The 17,802-nt window shown below is 35.4% G+C and overlaps 1 protein-coding gene across 3 annotated transcripts in view; it reads right to left on the bottom strand.

Annotated features, from left to right (window-relative positions):
- Positions 1–17,802, bottom strand: part of si:ch211-196i2.1 (collagen alpha-1(I) chain) — a 139,895-nt gene that overhangs the window by 23,425 nt on the left and 98,668 nt on the right. For all 3 annotated transcript variants that reach the window (XM_055019253.1, XM_035957792.2, XM_035957793.2), the window contains 18 exons: positions 16,048–16,101; positions 15,893–15,946; positions 14,546–14,599; positions 14,306–14,359; positions 11,685–11,729; positions 10,888–10,932; positions 9,429–9,536; positions 9,241–9,294; positions 9,103–9,156; positions 8,314–8,367; positions 6,602–6,709; positions 5,975–6,028; positions 5,769–5,876; positions 3,935–3,988; positions 3,778–3,831; positions 1,616–1,669; positions 1,460–1,513; positions 849–956 (listed from right to left, as the gene is read on the bottom strand). In XM_055019253.1, the coding sequence (XP_054875228.1) occupies positions 849–956; positions 1,460–1,513; positions 1,616–1,669; positions 3,778–3,831; positions 3,935–3,988; positions 5,769–5,876; positions 5,975–6,028; positions 6,602–6,709; positions 8,314–8,367; positions 9,103–9,156; positions 9,241–9,294; positions 9,429–9,536; positions 10,888–10,932; positions 11,685–11,729; positions 14,306–14,359; positions 14,546–14,599; positions 15,893–15,946; positions 16,048–16,101 (1,170 nt within the window). The remainder of the gene's footprint in view (positions 1–848; positions 957–1,459; positions 1,514–1,615; positions 1,670–3,777; positions 3,832–3,934; positions 3,989–5,768; positions 5,877–5,974; positions 6,029–6,601; positions 6,710–8,313; positions 8,368–9,102; positions 9,157–9,240; positions 9,295–9,428; positions 9,537–10,887; positions 10,933–11,684; positions 11,730–14,305; positions 14,360–14,545; positions 14,600–15,892; positions 15,947–16,047; positions 16,102–17,802) is intronic.

The raw sequence follows: 17,802 nt of genomic DNA on the forward strand, positions 1-17,802 counted from the left end.
TTTACATACATTTAGGTCACATACAGTACATACACTATATGACCAAAAGTATGTGAACAGTTCATTATCACACTTGTAACTGATGAACTTGCCTCCACACTTCTTGTTTCAGAGCTTTCCACTAGATTCCTGAACCTGAATTAATAAACAGTCTAAAGATGCTCAGTTTATTATCTTTTAGGACAAAGAGAAGTCATAAATTTACATGTTTGACTCCATTTAACAAGACAGAGAGAAAGAAATTGTTGATAAAAGGTCATAGTGAATCATTTTAGGCATCAATGCCTGAAAGGTAAGTTGTAGTTCCACTTTTGAGCTACTGCCACTATCATTTTTGAGTTGATGCTTAAGGATGTACGTAAAACCCATTGACTAGAAGCAAACAAATGTACGTGAAAACAGGTGTCCACATGATTTTGTCCACATATGGCACAAAAAACCCATTAACCTGTTCTCCAGATGGCCCCGTAGTCTTCTTATTAACCCATCGATCTTATTTAATTTCGTTTTTCGAAATTGTCTTTTCTTATTTATTTTTGACAAAACAACCCTTTGGTTCCACTCCTGTTGCTTTGAAATGTGATTTTTAAACAAATTTAATGTTGTCTTTTGTTAACGTAGCTCTGTATATTACTGCTGTCCTTTTGTTGCTCTTCTTTACCCTCACCCCAACTGGTCAAGGCAGATATCTGCTCTCCCTGCACCTGGTTCTGCCGGAGGTTTTGACCTATTAAATGTACGTAAAAGCCATTGACACCAAGTAAAGGAACGTACATGAAAACAGGCGTCCACATACTTTGGCCAAACAGTGTATATATGGCACAACAAAAAAACAACAGAACACTAACCTGTTCTCCTGGGGGTCCTGGAGTTCCTGGTTCTCCCTTCTCTCCTTGTATCCCAGGTTCTCCTTTAGCTCCCTGGTCTCCCTGAGGTCCAACTTGTCCCACCGGACCCTGCCATGAAGACGTAACAAGTTTGTCAGTTTGTTTTTCATTTGTTCTTGAAATCAGATTTTTTTTTGGCATCTACAGAAAGTCAAAATACCACAAAACTACAAACAATACACTTGGCAAGACAAGGAAAAAAGCCACAGCAGATGGACCACAGATATTTTGCTATGTTTGCTGATTTTCTCTGCCTCTGTTGTAGGAAGACAACCAATTTATACAGTCTAAACTCTGTATTTCTGTGTATTTGTTGTGTGTTAGTGCATCATCACATCATAATTACTAATAAAATGTAAAATATGGAGACAATTAGTTAGATGTTTGTCTGAAAACTGCAGTCTTCCAATGAATGTTTAATTGGCTAATATTTGCAGTGACAGAATAGAACAAAGAGAAAATCATGAATGTGTTGCAAAAGAATAACTTTAATGCAGCTGCTCAAATATTACCTTGGTAACATGGATGGTAAATATCAAATAAAGTCAACATCTTCTTGACACTAGACTTACAGGTGGTCCGAGTCTCCCACTGTCTCCTCTGACACCTCGTGGTCCACTTAACCCCTATGAATGAAGCAAACAGAAAGCAGTATTAATGATTTTTCTCAGTTACTACTGCACTGTATGACATGTTTTATAAGATGTTAAATGAAATCAACAGTTTACCTGCAAACCCTCTGATCCAGGAGGTCCAGAGGTTCCAACAGGCCCAGACTCCCCCTGCAGAGATGGATGAAAACCTTCAAACATTATTCATTGGATATTTCTTCTAATGCAACTGATTAAGTTCAACCAGAGGCCAGGAGGTGATGCGCTGCATATATAAAACATGTCATTAGAAGCAAAGATCCATCCATCAGGTGATTACTGAAGAACCTGCACTGATTAAAAACCTGCAGCAAGTCTTGAAATGACCTTGAACAGAGATGTTCCTGGAGAGCTTTTATCCTGGGGATGAAGGATTCTCACGAAAGCAAAGCCATAGGTGCTTCTTCTTTCCAGTTTACACAAATAATGTATGATGATTTTGATGTGATTTTCACAATAACTTTCAATTGGATTTATTCTTAAATGTACCTGTGGTTGTGCACCCCAAACCGATTTAAAAGACAAATAAAGAATTAAAAATGAAAAATTCAACTAAATGCAACAATGTAATACCTATTTGCAACACCAGGTGAAGCCTCTTACTGTGTAACGCTGTAGCATCCAAAAGAAGTTGGAGTATGATCAGTTCATGTTGGGAAGTAGAGAGCATTGTGTGAGTTTAGTTAGCAGTGAGCAAAATGACAAAGACTTCTGTGACGATAAATGCCCTCCAGCCAGAGCAATTGTATATTATACAAAGTGTCCAGTTACAACTGATGCTCCCCTGTTGCTGTAATTACTGCACCAAGGAATGGCGGAGTTATGTGACGATCGGCGTCTGTCTGTCTGTCAGCAACATTACTCAAACCTGACAAATGGATTTGGATGAAATTTTCAGGTAAGGTCACAAATGACATAAGGACCAATTGATTAGATTTTATAGTCTTTTACAGTCTGGATCCACAGATTTGTTAAAGATTTCTGTAACATTACGAGATAGCGAGACAGCGTCATTGTAACTATGACAAGTGAACACAACGTCAGCTGCCTGCTAACGATCACATGATTGCGATTCTTCTACAAATCCACCACTGAGGACTTATCGACTTATGAGTCAGAAATGATACAAGGAATAATTGATTAAATTGTGGGGGTGATTCCCAGTCCCATCAATTCTGCTACATATTTAGGTCACGCGATTCGGTATCTGTACATAACGTACATATGCATAACACACGCCTGTGCTCAGCGCAAGGTCATTTTGTTTATGGGTACATCTATTTTAAATGGCTAAAATCTATACTGCCGTGATTTTTGTAACAAATTCTTTCAAGATTTCATCTGCTGGAAATGATAAGACTGAGCAGCCTTGGTGGAGTACTGCGCTCTTTTGATTGTTCTCTCCTCAACTTTTACCTTATTTTTAGTACTTTTGTTGTGTTTTTTCCTGATTACTGTATAGTGACAGATAAGATTCACTTAAGTCAAATTCCTTGTATGCGTACGAACTTGGCCAATAAAGTTGATTCTGACGCTGAAGAACTGTGTTTTTTCATTATTAGGCAACTCTATGTTTCCATATTTTTCTGCTTAATTGATCAGATAAGTTTCTTGCTTGCTGTAATAACACCCCAGCACATACAATGGCATTTAGGCAGCAACACTGAAGCTGCCCTGTAAATCTCCCTGTAATTATTCACTCAATATGCAAGAAAAAATACAGTAATTCTCCAAAGGAAATAATTAGATTTTTGGTGAAAATGAAAATAAAATGCTTCAGCCTTTATTCTCAGTGATTTCATTGTAGAAACTGTGAATTTGAGCAAAACAGCTCAGCGGTTTGCATTCAGAAAAGAATTTCGGATATTCAGGCTTCGCAACACTGCAGAAGATGGAAATAATTAAAAGTCTCTGCTGCTGTGTCACCTATTAAAATGATGCACCTGAATCCTGAAGCTACAGCTGTTTAATAAAGTCAAAAAGACACAGAAGGCAACACTTTACAGAATGCACAAGATAAGATTTAAAGATTTGTTTAATGCTGTTAAAGTGAAGGAGACAGAGCTGATTAAACTCCTGCATAAAACCATTAAATTACCATAAATTCAGAATGATGAAGGAGTTGTCTAGTCTGTAAAATGGGACTGTGATCATTCCTGTTAGCAAAAATACCATCAGTAAAAGTATTGTGTTATTTTGTCATGATAGCAGCTTGTTACTGAGAGATTTATTTTTGTTACCTTTTCTCCCTGAGGTCCATCTGGTCCTGGAGGCCCCCGGGGGCCGGTGGTTCCCTGAAACAATCAATAGACAAACAGCATATTGATCAGCTAAAAATAAATATATCAGTCAATTAACGTGTTCAATAAAGGTGAATTCAAATACGATCAAACCCACCTGTAACCCAGGTAGACCTGCAGGACCCAGTTCTCCCATCAGCCCCGGTTCACCCTGTTGGAGGATAAACATCACATGAAGAACAATTTCCAATACTTTAATCAATCCCATAATGTAGAATTTATGCGAATAAATCTGAGATAAATGTGCTTTATGGGGAGAATCCATACATTAACTCTGATCTCTATGGTTTTGTTACAGACAATACTCTCATACAGTGAGTTCATCAATGGTAATCTTATATCTTAATTCATTCTCCGTGCTTTAATATGGCACTAGAGATAAATCAACACTTTAATCATCCTCTTGGGAAAATTCAAGGTATCCAGTAGCTCACACACATTACATTTAAGAAAAATGAGGAAACTAATGTGCAAAACAACATCCAAATCATGCTGGTAGAAGAAATAAGGTGCAAGATTGTGCTGGTATTTACAATAAACACAAAAAGAGTCTTAAAAATCTGAAGAACGGTGTGAAAAATACATTCCATGTTATCAACTTTGTCCTCTCTGCAGGGATCTCTTGGTTGTCTCTGGCCTCGACAACCTTCCAGTTGTTGCTGCTCTCTTTATTATTGTCTCAATTTTCATTTCATTTTTTAATTCAATTTGCTTTATCGGTTTGAATATCAAGTTAATAAGATTGTCACATTGTTTTTTAAATCAAGGATGGAGTAATAAAAATAGAGGTAAAAACAAACAATTTATTAAGTGAAAATGAAAAAGAGCAACAGAATGTGTAAAATGTCATTTGTATAATATGTCAGTATAACGTCATATTCAGTGACGTTTTAATTATTTCCCCCCTCAGCTTATGAGAATTATTCACATTCTGCCCAGCAGGTGAGCTGAATGCCTTTGTCTTAACTTTGCTTTTCATTGTCATTTAGTTCGATAAAGTTTCTGGTTAAAAAGTCAAACACTTTAAAGTTTTCTTGTCTTAAATCACTGTATTTTCACATTTTAAGGACAAGTGAATCTCTGACCACAAACTCTTTTTGTTTCTGTTTTGACTTCTTTTGTCATCTTTTAGGATAGCATAGAATTTCTTTTTTGTCACTTCAAATTTACAGCAAAATCAATAATCCCTTCGTACATTATAAATAAATACAATAAGTAGGTAGTAGTTTTCTCTGTTCTCTGCTTTGAATCTTTCACAGCAAAGAGACACTTTTCCACTTTTAGCTTGTAGTTTAGGGTCAAACGTGAGGGAAGTTTGTCTTGAATTTTGGTTTAATTCATCCAGTGTTCCAGAAAAGCATCTTTTGTTAACACCCTGACTTCATCTGTTACTGTGTTGGACTTTTACTCTTCTTATTATCCCATTGATTTTATTTAATTTTGTCTTTTTGAAATTGTGTTTTCTTATTTATTTTTTAAACAAATTTAACTTTGTCTTTTGTTACTGTAACTCTGCATCTCACTGCCATCCTTTTTTTCCTCTTCTATTTCCCTCACCCCGACTGGACGAGGCAGACATCTGTTCTCTCTGAACCCGGTTCTGCCCAAGTTTTCATGCTGTTAAAAAGAGTTTCTTCTTCATACAAGTGCTCTGTTTAAAATGAGCTGTTGGATTTGCTGGGTTTCTTTCTATTATATAAGATCATAAGTTCTTGATGTGATTGTTTGAGTTGATCTAAAATTATTTAGGGTTGTTAACTGGTGGTATTTGAACACAAATTCACTGAATCAGTGGTATCTGACACCACTATTCCTAAAATTAAGCAAAATAACCCTTCCATCTCACTGATGATGTACTGAAAGTCAATATAGTTCACAACTAAAGATGTAAATTGTCATTAAAATGCAAAAATACAACAACTGTAACTTACCATCAGTCCAATGTGGCCCTTCTCCCCCTTTGGACCTCTGTTTCCATTGTCTCCAATGGCTCCCCAGGGACCTTCCCGACCAGACAAACCTGGAGGTCCAAGCTCACCCTGCAGCCCCCAAACAACCACATTCTGATCAGAAAACACACAAAAAGAAATCTTCCACAGATTAATGCAGATTAATCCAGTGAAACAGTAAAGTCCACCTTGTCTCCTTGGGGTCCAGGTTCTCCAGGTTCTCCAGGATGACCGACGTCCCCCTGCAGAGGATGAGCAAAGGGAAGTTTTCTTTCTGCACGTCACAACACCTGACTCATTTAATGCTGCTGGGAAATTAACATTGTGTTTGCTAATTCCAGTGGGTCATTTAAGAAGCATTTGCACTCTCTGCTAGCCCTGTTTCTGTTCTCAGCACAGATGATCTGAAAGTATGTCAAGCCTGCAGCACACTGGCTTGGTGGAATGTACATTTACAGGTTGTTTTGCATCAAATAATAAGCCAATTCCATCTCTTTCTGACCTTTTTCTACAATAAAAACCCTCAGAGGAGTCAGAATCAAGTCATCATCACATCATCAGGAGCATTTAAGCTCATGCCTTTTTATTTCACAAACTATCTCCTTCAGCTGAAAGTCATTTATTTCCAGCAAGAAATAAAACAAGCACATCTGTTGGCCATCGCTCTGGACAGACTGTGTGATGCCATAAAGTGAGCAGGGTGGAGGTGGAGGTAATGCTGATGTGATGAGGTCCTTAAACTGGAAATATCACCTCCTGCAGAGTAGCTGTGAACATGTGCAGTCATTTGAGGTGAGCAACCAGCAGATACCGACCTCTTTACCGGCTGCTCCAGGGGGCCCCGGGGGGCCTTTCATGCCCTCGTGTCCTCTCTCTCCGGGGGGCCCTTGAGGTCCAGTTTTCCCACAAGGACCGAGGTCTCCCTGTCACACATGACAGCACCAGAGGACAGCAAATCAGACGAGGTTATTGACTTTTCCATCCTAAAACACATTAGCTGTCAAAGGTTTCTGCCGCATTAAACAAAGTCACCTTGGCTTCATGTTGGACCAAACAAACGTTATTTAACCTCCCAGAACCAGGTCGTATCTGGTCTAAAAACACTATTTGCACCATTTTTTTGAAGGATGCCAACCACTGGACATTAATAAACCCACAAACTATGAATTTACGTGACCTACTGCTACATATATTGCTGCTGTTTGTCTGATACATTTGCACTTTCTATATTCTGTTTTCATATTGCACTTGAGTTTGTCTTGAATTGTTTCTTGTTTTAATTGTCTTAAATGTTGTTACGTCGCAGGAGCACTTTTTAAATTCTGTTATATTGTTGTCTAACCTTAATATAAAGATGATAAAGCTACAATTACTTTCAGTGAAGAGGTTGTCTGGTATTATGACTAAAATATATGCAGTATTTTTTAAATTTAGTAGAATTACACTTGAGTTAAATCAGATTCAATACCATTTCTGTCACGGTTACAACATTATTATTTATACAATAATTTAAGGTTTTAATTATGTAGAAGTAAAGGTATTTTTTAATCCCGTTCTGTCATTATAATAAAAATAAGGATGCCTGCATTTAAATTTTCACTACTTGTTTCTTCTAAATGGAGTTCTAGGTTGTGGATTTGAGCATTTTTAACTGTTTTACAGCTGTTACTGGTTAAATCTGTATATGTGTTTCCAGGAAATATAAGAAAATAAATACCCTAGAACTTAAGAGACCTGTGTGCAAGATTTAGTGGCATCGATAACAATAAAACAATAAAATATAATAAAAACTATATTAAAATAAAAGGAGTCAGGTCTGTCTCCAAAATTAATATCACTGTTGAGTTTAAGCCACAATGTCTATATTAGTTAGGTTAAGTACTTTAACATATAACAGTATACTGCATTAATTAGGTTATTTTCCATAGTTGATAACTCTGCAGCGTTTCACTATAGTCAAGTAAAGCAGTATTTTATATATTTTTTTGTAGGGTCAATCCTTTATAAATAAATTAGCCGGGTATAACCACATCATCTTTAACCCTACTGGGTTTTAACTGATGTAACTCTCGACCTGATTTAACTATTTCATCCAGTTTTTGTTGCAAACTTATTAAATTGTTGAATTTGCTCTCCAATTTTGTTTTCAAAATTCTTCTTCTTCAAACATGGCGCCATCAATTCATTCTCAGTGTTTGATTTGTCCATTCTGGGCTACTGTACAAACACAGCAGTGCTACATAGCAGAAGAAGAACTATTCCTCATATATATATATATATATATATATATATATATATATATATATATATATATATACACACACAAATGTCTCTTTCAAAGCTAAGGAAATACAGTTCACAATTTTTATTTTCAGGTGATTGTACACTAATGAAAACATCATTATGACCACTATAGTCCACTTCCGCTCAGAGATACTCCTAAATCCTACACATTGCTCCTTTAAGTAGACTGTAGACCGAACAAACTCTAACGTTAAGACTCTTGAGTGATGCTGTTGTCACTGACCTGGTCTCCTTTTCTTCCAGGTGGACCTTCGATTCCCGTTTGTCCTGGAAGACCCTGATGAGACAAGAAGTAAGACCATCTTTGAGAGATGTTAAACTGGAGCGGACATCTTTAGAAAGCACCACTTATCAGGTACTTATAATGCAGTAATGAGATCCCTTCAACACAGTTTCATTAACACCACGAATCATCTGGATATTTGGTCATTAATGTACCATTAGCCATGTTACTTAGGAGTTACAGTACATATACAACAACATAAAATATCAAAATATATAACTATAATATATAATATACTATAAATGTTTCTTAGACTCTTTATCAGATCCGATGAAGCTTCTTGGATGAAACATCTTCAAGAACCAAAAAGCCAAGTCCAGTTGTCTTCTACTGACACATTTGAATTGTTATATTTGGGTTCATTAAGTATATTTTATTTTATATTTGTTTTATCTACAGAGCATATACAGTCCATGTTTTGGTTATTGCTCCAAATTTCAGCTAAAATGTGATGTGATCAAGGTAGTTTGTTGCTTATGTAGACAAGATTGTGCTTAATTGTGTTTTAAGTTACATTTGACCCTTGAACTGTTGCTTTACCGTCATCTGTTTGTTTGTTTGTAATTAAAAGTTTCCTGGGTTAAGTGAGAGTTAATAGCTTCGGCATGTTTTAATTTTCATCCTGTAAGTAGTTTACCTTTAATTTATGTCAGAAATGAAGGACAATATGAAGAACCGTGAAGAAATTTGTTTTAAAAAATAATTTGTTCATGACGAAAATAAACCAACCTGTTGTCCGTCTTGTCCTGGAGGCCCTGAATCACCAGGTGGTCCAGGTAAACCCTGCAGGTTTAAATAAATAAAGGTTGTGTGAACAGAAATCTCACAATAAAACATTCCATAACGGTTAAATGTTGTGTAGTTTACCTTCGGTCCTTTTTCTCCTGCTGCTCCTAATAATCCATCATCACCCTGCAGACCCTGAAGAGACCCAACAAACATTTAGTCACTTCTTTATGAGCTTCTGAGCTCAGGAAAGACTTTAGACAGTTGTACTGGAATGAAAATAAAGAGACATAAAGAAAAGCAGCAGTCGATGGTAGGTACCCACTCACTGGGATTCCTGTTGGCCCCTGAGGCCCATGAGGTCCAGGAGGTCCTTTACTTCCTCTGGGTCCAGGTTTTCCTGTGGCTCCATTAGAACCTGGGACACCCGCAGGCCCCTAAAAATCACACATAACAAGAAGAATATAGCTGGTAACTGTTGGAATTAGGACCAATTTAAGGCCTTTGTTTCAATTTTGTGTTGCTATTACAAGTGAATTGGACAAAAACCTCCAAACGTACCTTTTTCTGTCATATTTGTCCACATTTTACAAGCAATTGTCACTTATTTTAATCCTTTTACCATCTATTTTAAGGCAAAGAAGCATCTGGCAGATGTATCAGACATGTATACAAGCATATGTGTAAACAAGTGTTTTGTTTTAAGCATCAGTGGAGCAGAACAAAGAATGATGATTGCTGACACTTTACTGATAACTTTGAGCACTAAAATAACAAAAACAGCTGTTACAGGGACATTAGTGATCATAAATCTTTATATAGTGTAAAATCAGCTGTTTTTATTTTACTACATTCATTATTAAGTGTGCTAATTAATAAGCATGGAAACACAGTTTATGCTGTTGCTCAGGTTTATTATTATAGATTCTTCGGACACGATTTCGGGTGCCTGTTTGCAATTTGTTGTGGGTTCTTTTTAAGAAAATTGTAAAAAAAAAAAAACTATTAAAAATCCACATTGAAATGAATGTAAAGTCAAGTCAACATAAACGCCATGATATTAACAAACAGAACTTCTTTTTGTCTCTATCACTCCCATGTATTGATGGGCAAACCATCTGGATGCTTGGGTTGATTGTCAAAATAAGAGTCCACACTCACTAACTGCTTAGTGAGAAGCTCTACTGTAAACTTCACTTAATTTTTATTTTATCATTTTTAAAATTCTCAGTTCGATATTCTACAGAAAACACTTGTATTTACGAGTCAACAGGATTCTGTGAAGTGCGCCACATTTTGAAAGTAAAAGCTCAGCGATGTTAAAAGGAACTGATCAAGGTTTGTGACGTATGCTGGCTTTTCAAAATAAAATGCACTTGCATAAAATTCTAATTTGTGTATAATTATAGCAGGGCATATTATTGGCACACTTAAAATTTATTCAGAAATGTTCCAGTATTGTATTGATATTCAATGTTTTCCATGAAGTGATTCAGTTTTATATCTTCTAGTGTGATTCTGATCAAACAGAGCTTAAAAAAATATGATAAATCTGATTTGTTAATGACAAAATATGCAGAATTTTCAATTTAATTCCTAATACCTGCAACATGCTTCTTCCTGTGGGTGTGAAACATATAAATCTTTGTTATTTTTGACACCACATCTGAACAAATCACCTTGTTATACACATTAAATTAAGGAAAAACGGCAGTAGTGTGCGTCTACAATTAACAATAATCCCCACTTGTGAAAATGCAGTCCTGTGAATGTTGGATGCAAACTTACCGATGCTCCTGGTATCCCTCTAGGTCCTTCATCTCCAGGTCGACCCTGTTGGAAACAACAAAAGATGTGATGAAGATACAAAAAATCTAAAGACATGACCTGATGCTTCTGAAATTTTCCCAGTGAATCCAACAAGAGTTGCATCAGCCTCATTACAATGCAATGTTCTGCTGGGAAACTGTGAATTCTGGCATTTATGCAGATGTTACTTTGACTTTTAACAGCGAAATAGTCAAAACAACAGCAGAGAGAATAAGCTAAATATTTAATCTGGTTTAAACCGTTCATATCTGAGATACTAGCAGTTGTAAAGTTACATAAGTTCAGTTTAGTTTATTGTCATTAAAACAAGTTAAACATTCAAGGGAACAAAATTCATTACAATTTTCCAGCAGCGTACAGAATAAACAACATTCTGCAGTAACATCTAAAATACACCTACAATAAACAAATGATTAAATCACCTAAAAACCTATAATAAGTGAGGATAATAAGTAACATTTATTGTTTTTAATTGTTGGCTTTTCCACTATGGATGCCTTTAAATCTCTGAAAGAATTTGCCATATTTTGTTCACATTTTTCTCTTATTATATGAATTTACATGCAAAAGTGTCACAGTAAACCTAATATATAGCATTATTCACCACCAGCAGCATTTACAAACTAAATTTCTGCCAATAAAGCACTACACAATTCAAATTAACACTGGAATTACTGTTTAAATCCACTGGAAATGTGGATAAAGTGAAATAGCTCTCCTCACTGTGATTTAATGGTATAACCAGTTTCTCTTACCTGAGGTCCCCGAGGCCCTTTTTCTCCTGGAGGACCCGGCAGACCCTGAAACACAAAAACAGACGAGTCAGAACCTGCTGATTGTACCTTCAATTCACACATCTGATGAAAAAAGGTGTCAAAAAAATAACAAGCTCAAAGACTTTTCTGTAAAGTCGAAACAAACATTTCTGCTGTTCAGTCATTACAATCTGTTCAACTGTGTATCAAATCTTTTACTGAGTAACTTGTCAAATCACTAAACCTATAAAATAACATGAATAGAGGCAGATAATTAACTTTTTTCATACTGGTTGGTGTAAATATTAAAAAAGACAGCATCAATAATTATTTGAGCTAATATTACATGATTCTCCCTTCACTCCTTCTGTGTTTACAGTCATATTTTATTAATTCACCTGCAGCAACAAGACAAACAACAAAGGCAGATCTACAGTCGAAACCAGACGTTTACATACATTGTATAAAAAGACACATAACCTTTATTTTCTCACTGTCTGACATCAAATCAGACTAAACTCTTCCTGTTTTAGGTTAGTTAGGATTACCAAAATTATTTCTATTTGCTAAATGCCAGAGAGATTTTTTTAGAGAATGGTTTAGTATTTTATTCAAAGTCAGAAGTTCTTGTACACTAAGATTAAGGTTGTGAAGGCCCACCTTATTAAACATGGAGCTTATTTAAGCATTTCTATCTGTAGATATGTTACATGTGTTGCATAAAGGCTTGTACTTGCATTTCTGGAAATATTTAAGTCTCAAAAACAGTAGATTATTTCATTATCTGTTTCTTATTCAGCTTTCAGTGGTTGAAGTTTGCTGCTTTTCTTGCTTTCAAAGACTTTTATTTGGGTCGTTCCATCTCAAATCATTAAAGTTTGAGAAAAAAATCTGCTCAGCCACGTCTGATTTGCCTGGAATTTTTAGAGCATAAAATATGGACATTTATAATGCTAGACGTGAAACTATAGCTTCATATATTCACTACTTTCTGAAATAGTTGGTAAAAATTGCCCATCAACCTGGTTTCTGCATGCTTTTTTACACACTGAAACTTGAGGCTGTTTGAACGACAATATCTGAGGAACTATTAAAGATAAAAACCTGAAATGGTCACTGTTATTTTTCATCATGTAATTGATTCAGAATCTGTTATATTAAAAAAGTAGATCAAATAGTCTCTGATTAGTTTATATGTGGAAAAAATAAATTTAAGCCGTCATGAACAGCCTCATCTGTGAGCACAAATTAATTAAACAAATTTATGACCACCAAGCATTTCATATTAAAGTATGCTATACATTTAGTTTTGTAATTTTGCGACATGCAGCTGGTTCAGAAAATATCCATAGCTGAAGTCTGTATTATCATTTCTTTTGTTAATTTGTGCTCAAAGATGGAACTTCTGGACAATTATTTTGTCACATTTTAACTGACCATTAATCAGAGATTATTTGATCTGTTTGTCAGCATTACAGATTCTGAATCAATGACAGGATGACAAATAACTGTTAAAATATCAAGTTATCTTTAATAGTTCCTGAGATGTTGTTGTTAAAAGAGCCTCAAATTTCAAAACAAGACAGTCATCTACTACAGATTTCCTGTAGTCGACTTTCCAAGATAACTTATTTTTTCCTGTAATGTTGGAGAAGAAGGTCAAAATATTCTGTGATCGTGGATGAGTTCAGATATTTTGATAAATGAAGTTGTCATGAAAAGTTCGATCTTTGAGCTCTTATTACTCCGTCAAGGAACGCAGCGAAGTTATGTGACGATCGGCATTGGTTTGTCTGTCTATCTGTCTGGTAGCAATATCACTCAAAAACGAACAAACGGATTTGGATAAAATTTTCAGGGAAGGTCAGAAATGACACAAGGACCAAGTGATTAGATTTTGGCATTGGAACTTTTTATGATGGCATATTATTTGATCTTCTTGTCCAATGTTACAGATTCTGAATCAATGGCATGATGAGAAATAACAGTGAACATTTCAGGCTTTTATCTTTAATAGTTCCTGAGATATTGTTGTTCAAACATGGACTTAAATTTCAATTAGCAAAAAACAGGCTTAAAGTGGGTTGACGTGCAATTTTTGAAAACATATTACCTTGGAAAATATTTGATATATGAAGCTAACATTTAACAGATATCTTTATGAATATCCATATTTTATGCTATAAAAATTTCTGGCAAATCAGAGATGGGTGAGCAGAGATTGTTCTAAAAATGTGATGACTTGAGATGGAATCACGCACCTTCTTCATAGTCATAGTATGAGTGTGAGTCACAGTTTCCTGCAGCGTTAATGGAAACTGTAGAGCAGATTTCACCTGTCCAGAATATAGGACAAGGACTGGAGCAATTTATTTGTCTTCTCTCACCTGGATGTGCCATCTCACTCATTTCACCCTCATATCTGTCCCCAACAAAATCAGCTGCTGCCTCTATAAACCGGGAATCCCTGCACACTTCACTGGTCTGTTTTTATGAACTCCTTGGTGTGACCCTCGTCATAGCAGCTCAACAACACCCAGTCCGCCTCTCATGTACCCGGAATAGTTCCCAGAGGTTTAAAGTCAGGAAATAAAAGAGAAAAATAAAGCGCAGACACTTACTGCAGGTCCCGGCTTCCCAACAGCTCCAGGTAAACCTCGTAGGCCTGCCTCACCCTGGTGCAGGACAACAGAAAGAACATTGTCAAAAATGTTTAGGACGAAAACCTTCCCCCTCTAGATGGCTGTACGTTCATTCAATTATATCATTAACTCATGTAGAACAACATGTTGGCAGCTTCTTGAGTATTTTAACATCAAAGAAGCTTTAAAAAAACGCATTTAAAAGAAGGACGATCTTACCCTTTCTCCTATGAAACCTGGAGGTCCTCGCATCCCCACATTCCCCTGGATTCCCTGAAGGATGGCAGAAACAGACATTAAATATCAGTTAATGCCACAAAAACTGTACAGATGTGCGGGATGTACTTTATTAGTTTGGTGGTAAAAAACCTAAAGCAACGTGTTTTGTGTACAGTTTATAGACCTGACTGTCTGTATGTTTCACAATTACACAGTTAACTGGTTTGTGTTTCGAGTGAAGCATAAAAAGTACCGAATCATTCTGGGAAATATTAGGAAATATTTTTCTTCCAATTTTGCAGAGTTACAGTATTAACCCCCGTTGGAAGTTCTCACCTTTTATAGCTTTTCAAAATTTGATCATAGTCAATTTAAATTGTCTTTTTTTGACCAGAATTTACCAAAATAAAGTCTCTTTCATGTCAAAGTGAAAAGAGATTTCCACAAAGTGATGTTGATTAATTAAATTAAACCCCTTTTGAGATAAGGCTACAGTGTGGAGCTATTCAGGCAACTAATAGCTCTTAAAATCACAAAAAAGTATTTTGAAATGGTTATTTTTCTCAAATTTTATCCAAATTTTCATCTGTAAGCTTTTAACCTTTTGAGAGTCTGGCTCGTCACTTGTGCTCTCTATGCTAAACTAAGCTAAGCTAACTGTATCCTGGAAGTGCAGTAAAGTAAAGCAAAGTAAATTAAAATGTGGAAAAGTGAATTAAAGTGCAGTACAGTAAATTAAAATGTGGAAAAGTGAATTAAAGTGCAGTACAGTAAAGTTAAAATGTTTTTAATTTCAAAGGAAATTCTTGTGCCAGATATTGCCCAGAAAACAAAATTACACTCCAAATGAAAATTCCAAAAAGGAAAAAGAGGAAAATATATTTACATTTTAAAAAGTAATAAAATTTGTCCCGTATTTATTATTTACTGAAACTAAATATTTGTTTAGTAGAATCCATGAATAAAGTTTGTATACTTATCCAAAGCCTTACAAATCCTCTCTTGTTTTTGATTTAACTTCAAAAAACTCCTCTCTTTGTATCACAGCTAAGTCAGGTTTGATTTTTTCCATGAAAATACTCCTTTTACACCTTAATCCAGTCACACCTATTAAAACTAGAAACCTAATCTGAAGTAGAATAATGACACAGGAAGTCCCGCCCTGCAAGTTTACAGGATTGAAATTGGTTTTTTAGACTGTCATCGGTACACTGTGATGATATTTTGCATATAAAAGCACCATCTAGACAAGCCAACCATGTAAATAAACTTGATTACATGACATGCAGTGATATAACGTACTGTGCAGGTGCATCTCTTGTATCTAGCGGCTGAAGAATCACTTACATACATGCCTACTGGGCCCTGAGGTCCCTCCAAGCCCGGCTTCCCTGTAAAACCCTGAGAAAACAAACACACACATCGACATATTGACAAACTACACACATGTAACATAGATCTCAGTGTGTGTTAAAGATAATGGAGGTCATGACTGCTGATACCTTGTCTCCGGGGGGTCCTGGAGAACCTGGAGGCCCCGTCTTCCCCAGTGGGCCCTGTCAGATAAAAACACAAGAGCCGATCAATACCACGTTTATCTGATCGGCCAATCAGATTTTGAGAAAATAAGAATGCAGCTGATCCTAAATGGAACACAATACAGTATTATCCCTGTCATATATTTAGCTTAGCTTAGCATTAAGAGTGCAGGAAGGGGGGAACCTTAAAAATGTGTGTTTACAGGTTGTATATGTGGATTTAATGCATATAGGAATGTAAAATATATAAGCTGTGTTTTTTTTTAGGTTAAACATTTTTGTTACGTAATGATAACCTGTATTTCTATAGCAGCTTGCTAAACTGGAGTTACAAGGTGCTTTAAAAAAACATTAAAATACGCAAAGCATTAAAAGACAATAAAATATGATTAAACACAGAGATGTTACTTCTCTCATATTGTGTCTTCTAGCTCATAAAAGACACCATATGGACAATTGAACGAGGTTGAAAATTTGATTTACACCCGAGAGCCGATCAATATCATGTTTATCTGACCGACCAATCAGATTTTCAGGACACTGACAGAGAAAAGAAGCATGCTGGTGATTCTAAATGGGATAAATTTTGATTATCTGACACAATTCTGATCAGGAATTAAATAAAAAATTTCATATTATTATATTTCGTTTAGCGTTAATAGTGCAGGACGGGCAGAACTGCTAAGCTAATCTTAAAGAAAAATGTATTTACAGATTGTATATGTGGATTTAATACATGTAGAAATATAAAATAGACAACTATATGGTTTTTCGGGTTACACATTTGTACTATGTAATGATAATAAACTTTATTTCTATTTCAGCTTGTTAAACTGGAGTTACAAGGTGCTCTACAAATATACAAAATGTGTTATTTCACTCGTATTGTGTCTTCTAGCTCTTAAAAAACACCATATAGACATTTTAACAAGGTCAAAAACTTGATTTACACCTGGGAGCCGATCAATACCATATTTATCTGATCGACCAATCAGATTTGCAGGAAACTGACAGAGAAAAGAAGCATGCTGCCGACTCCAAATGGGATATATATCGATTATTTGACATTATTGTAAACAGATGTTTTCTGTCTGACCAGGAATTAAATAAAAAGATCAGTATTATATGATATATTTAGCTTAGCATTAACAGTGCAAGAAAAGGGGACCTTCTAAGCAAACCTTAAAAAAAAAGTGTTATTTACAGGTTGTGTATGTGTATTTAATGCAGAAATGCATACATAAAAACTAAATATTGTTGTTTTTAAGCTATACATAGGTGTGATGTAACAATAATAAATTTCATTTGTGCAGCAGCTTTTGAAACTGGCGTTTAAAGCTGCTTTACCAATACACAAAGCAAAGATAAAACATTAAAAGAAGCCAATGATTTATGGAATTTACGCATGTTTACATATATTTTCATAGAACTGGACCTTGTGTGGAATTTTTTGCACTACTTCAGCTGTATTTTATGTTCAGTAATGTGCAGTATCAATTTTTATATTTCTTAAAATAAATAATAATAATAATAATAATAGTAATAATAATAAAATAATAAGCTATCCCACTGTTTTCATAGATACTATTTTCTTCCTACCAGATGTTATATTTTAAATTTGTGCATTTATTATACTTAAAAAAAAAAACATCTGATTGTGTGAATGCACTTAAAAGATTGCTGCTTAATTTTGTTGCAACTATATTCAGTATTCAGAAA

Source organism: Amphiprion ocellaris, chromosome 17, assembly GCF_022539595.1.
Source record: "Amphiprion ocellaris isolate individual 3 ecotype Okinawa chromosome 17, ASM2253959v1, whole genome shotgun sequence".
Classification (NCBI taxonomy): domain Eukaryota; kingdom Metazoa; phylum Chordata; class Actinopteri; family Pomacentridae; genus Amphiprion; species Amphiprion ocellaris.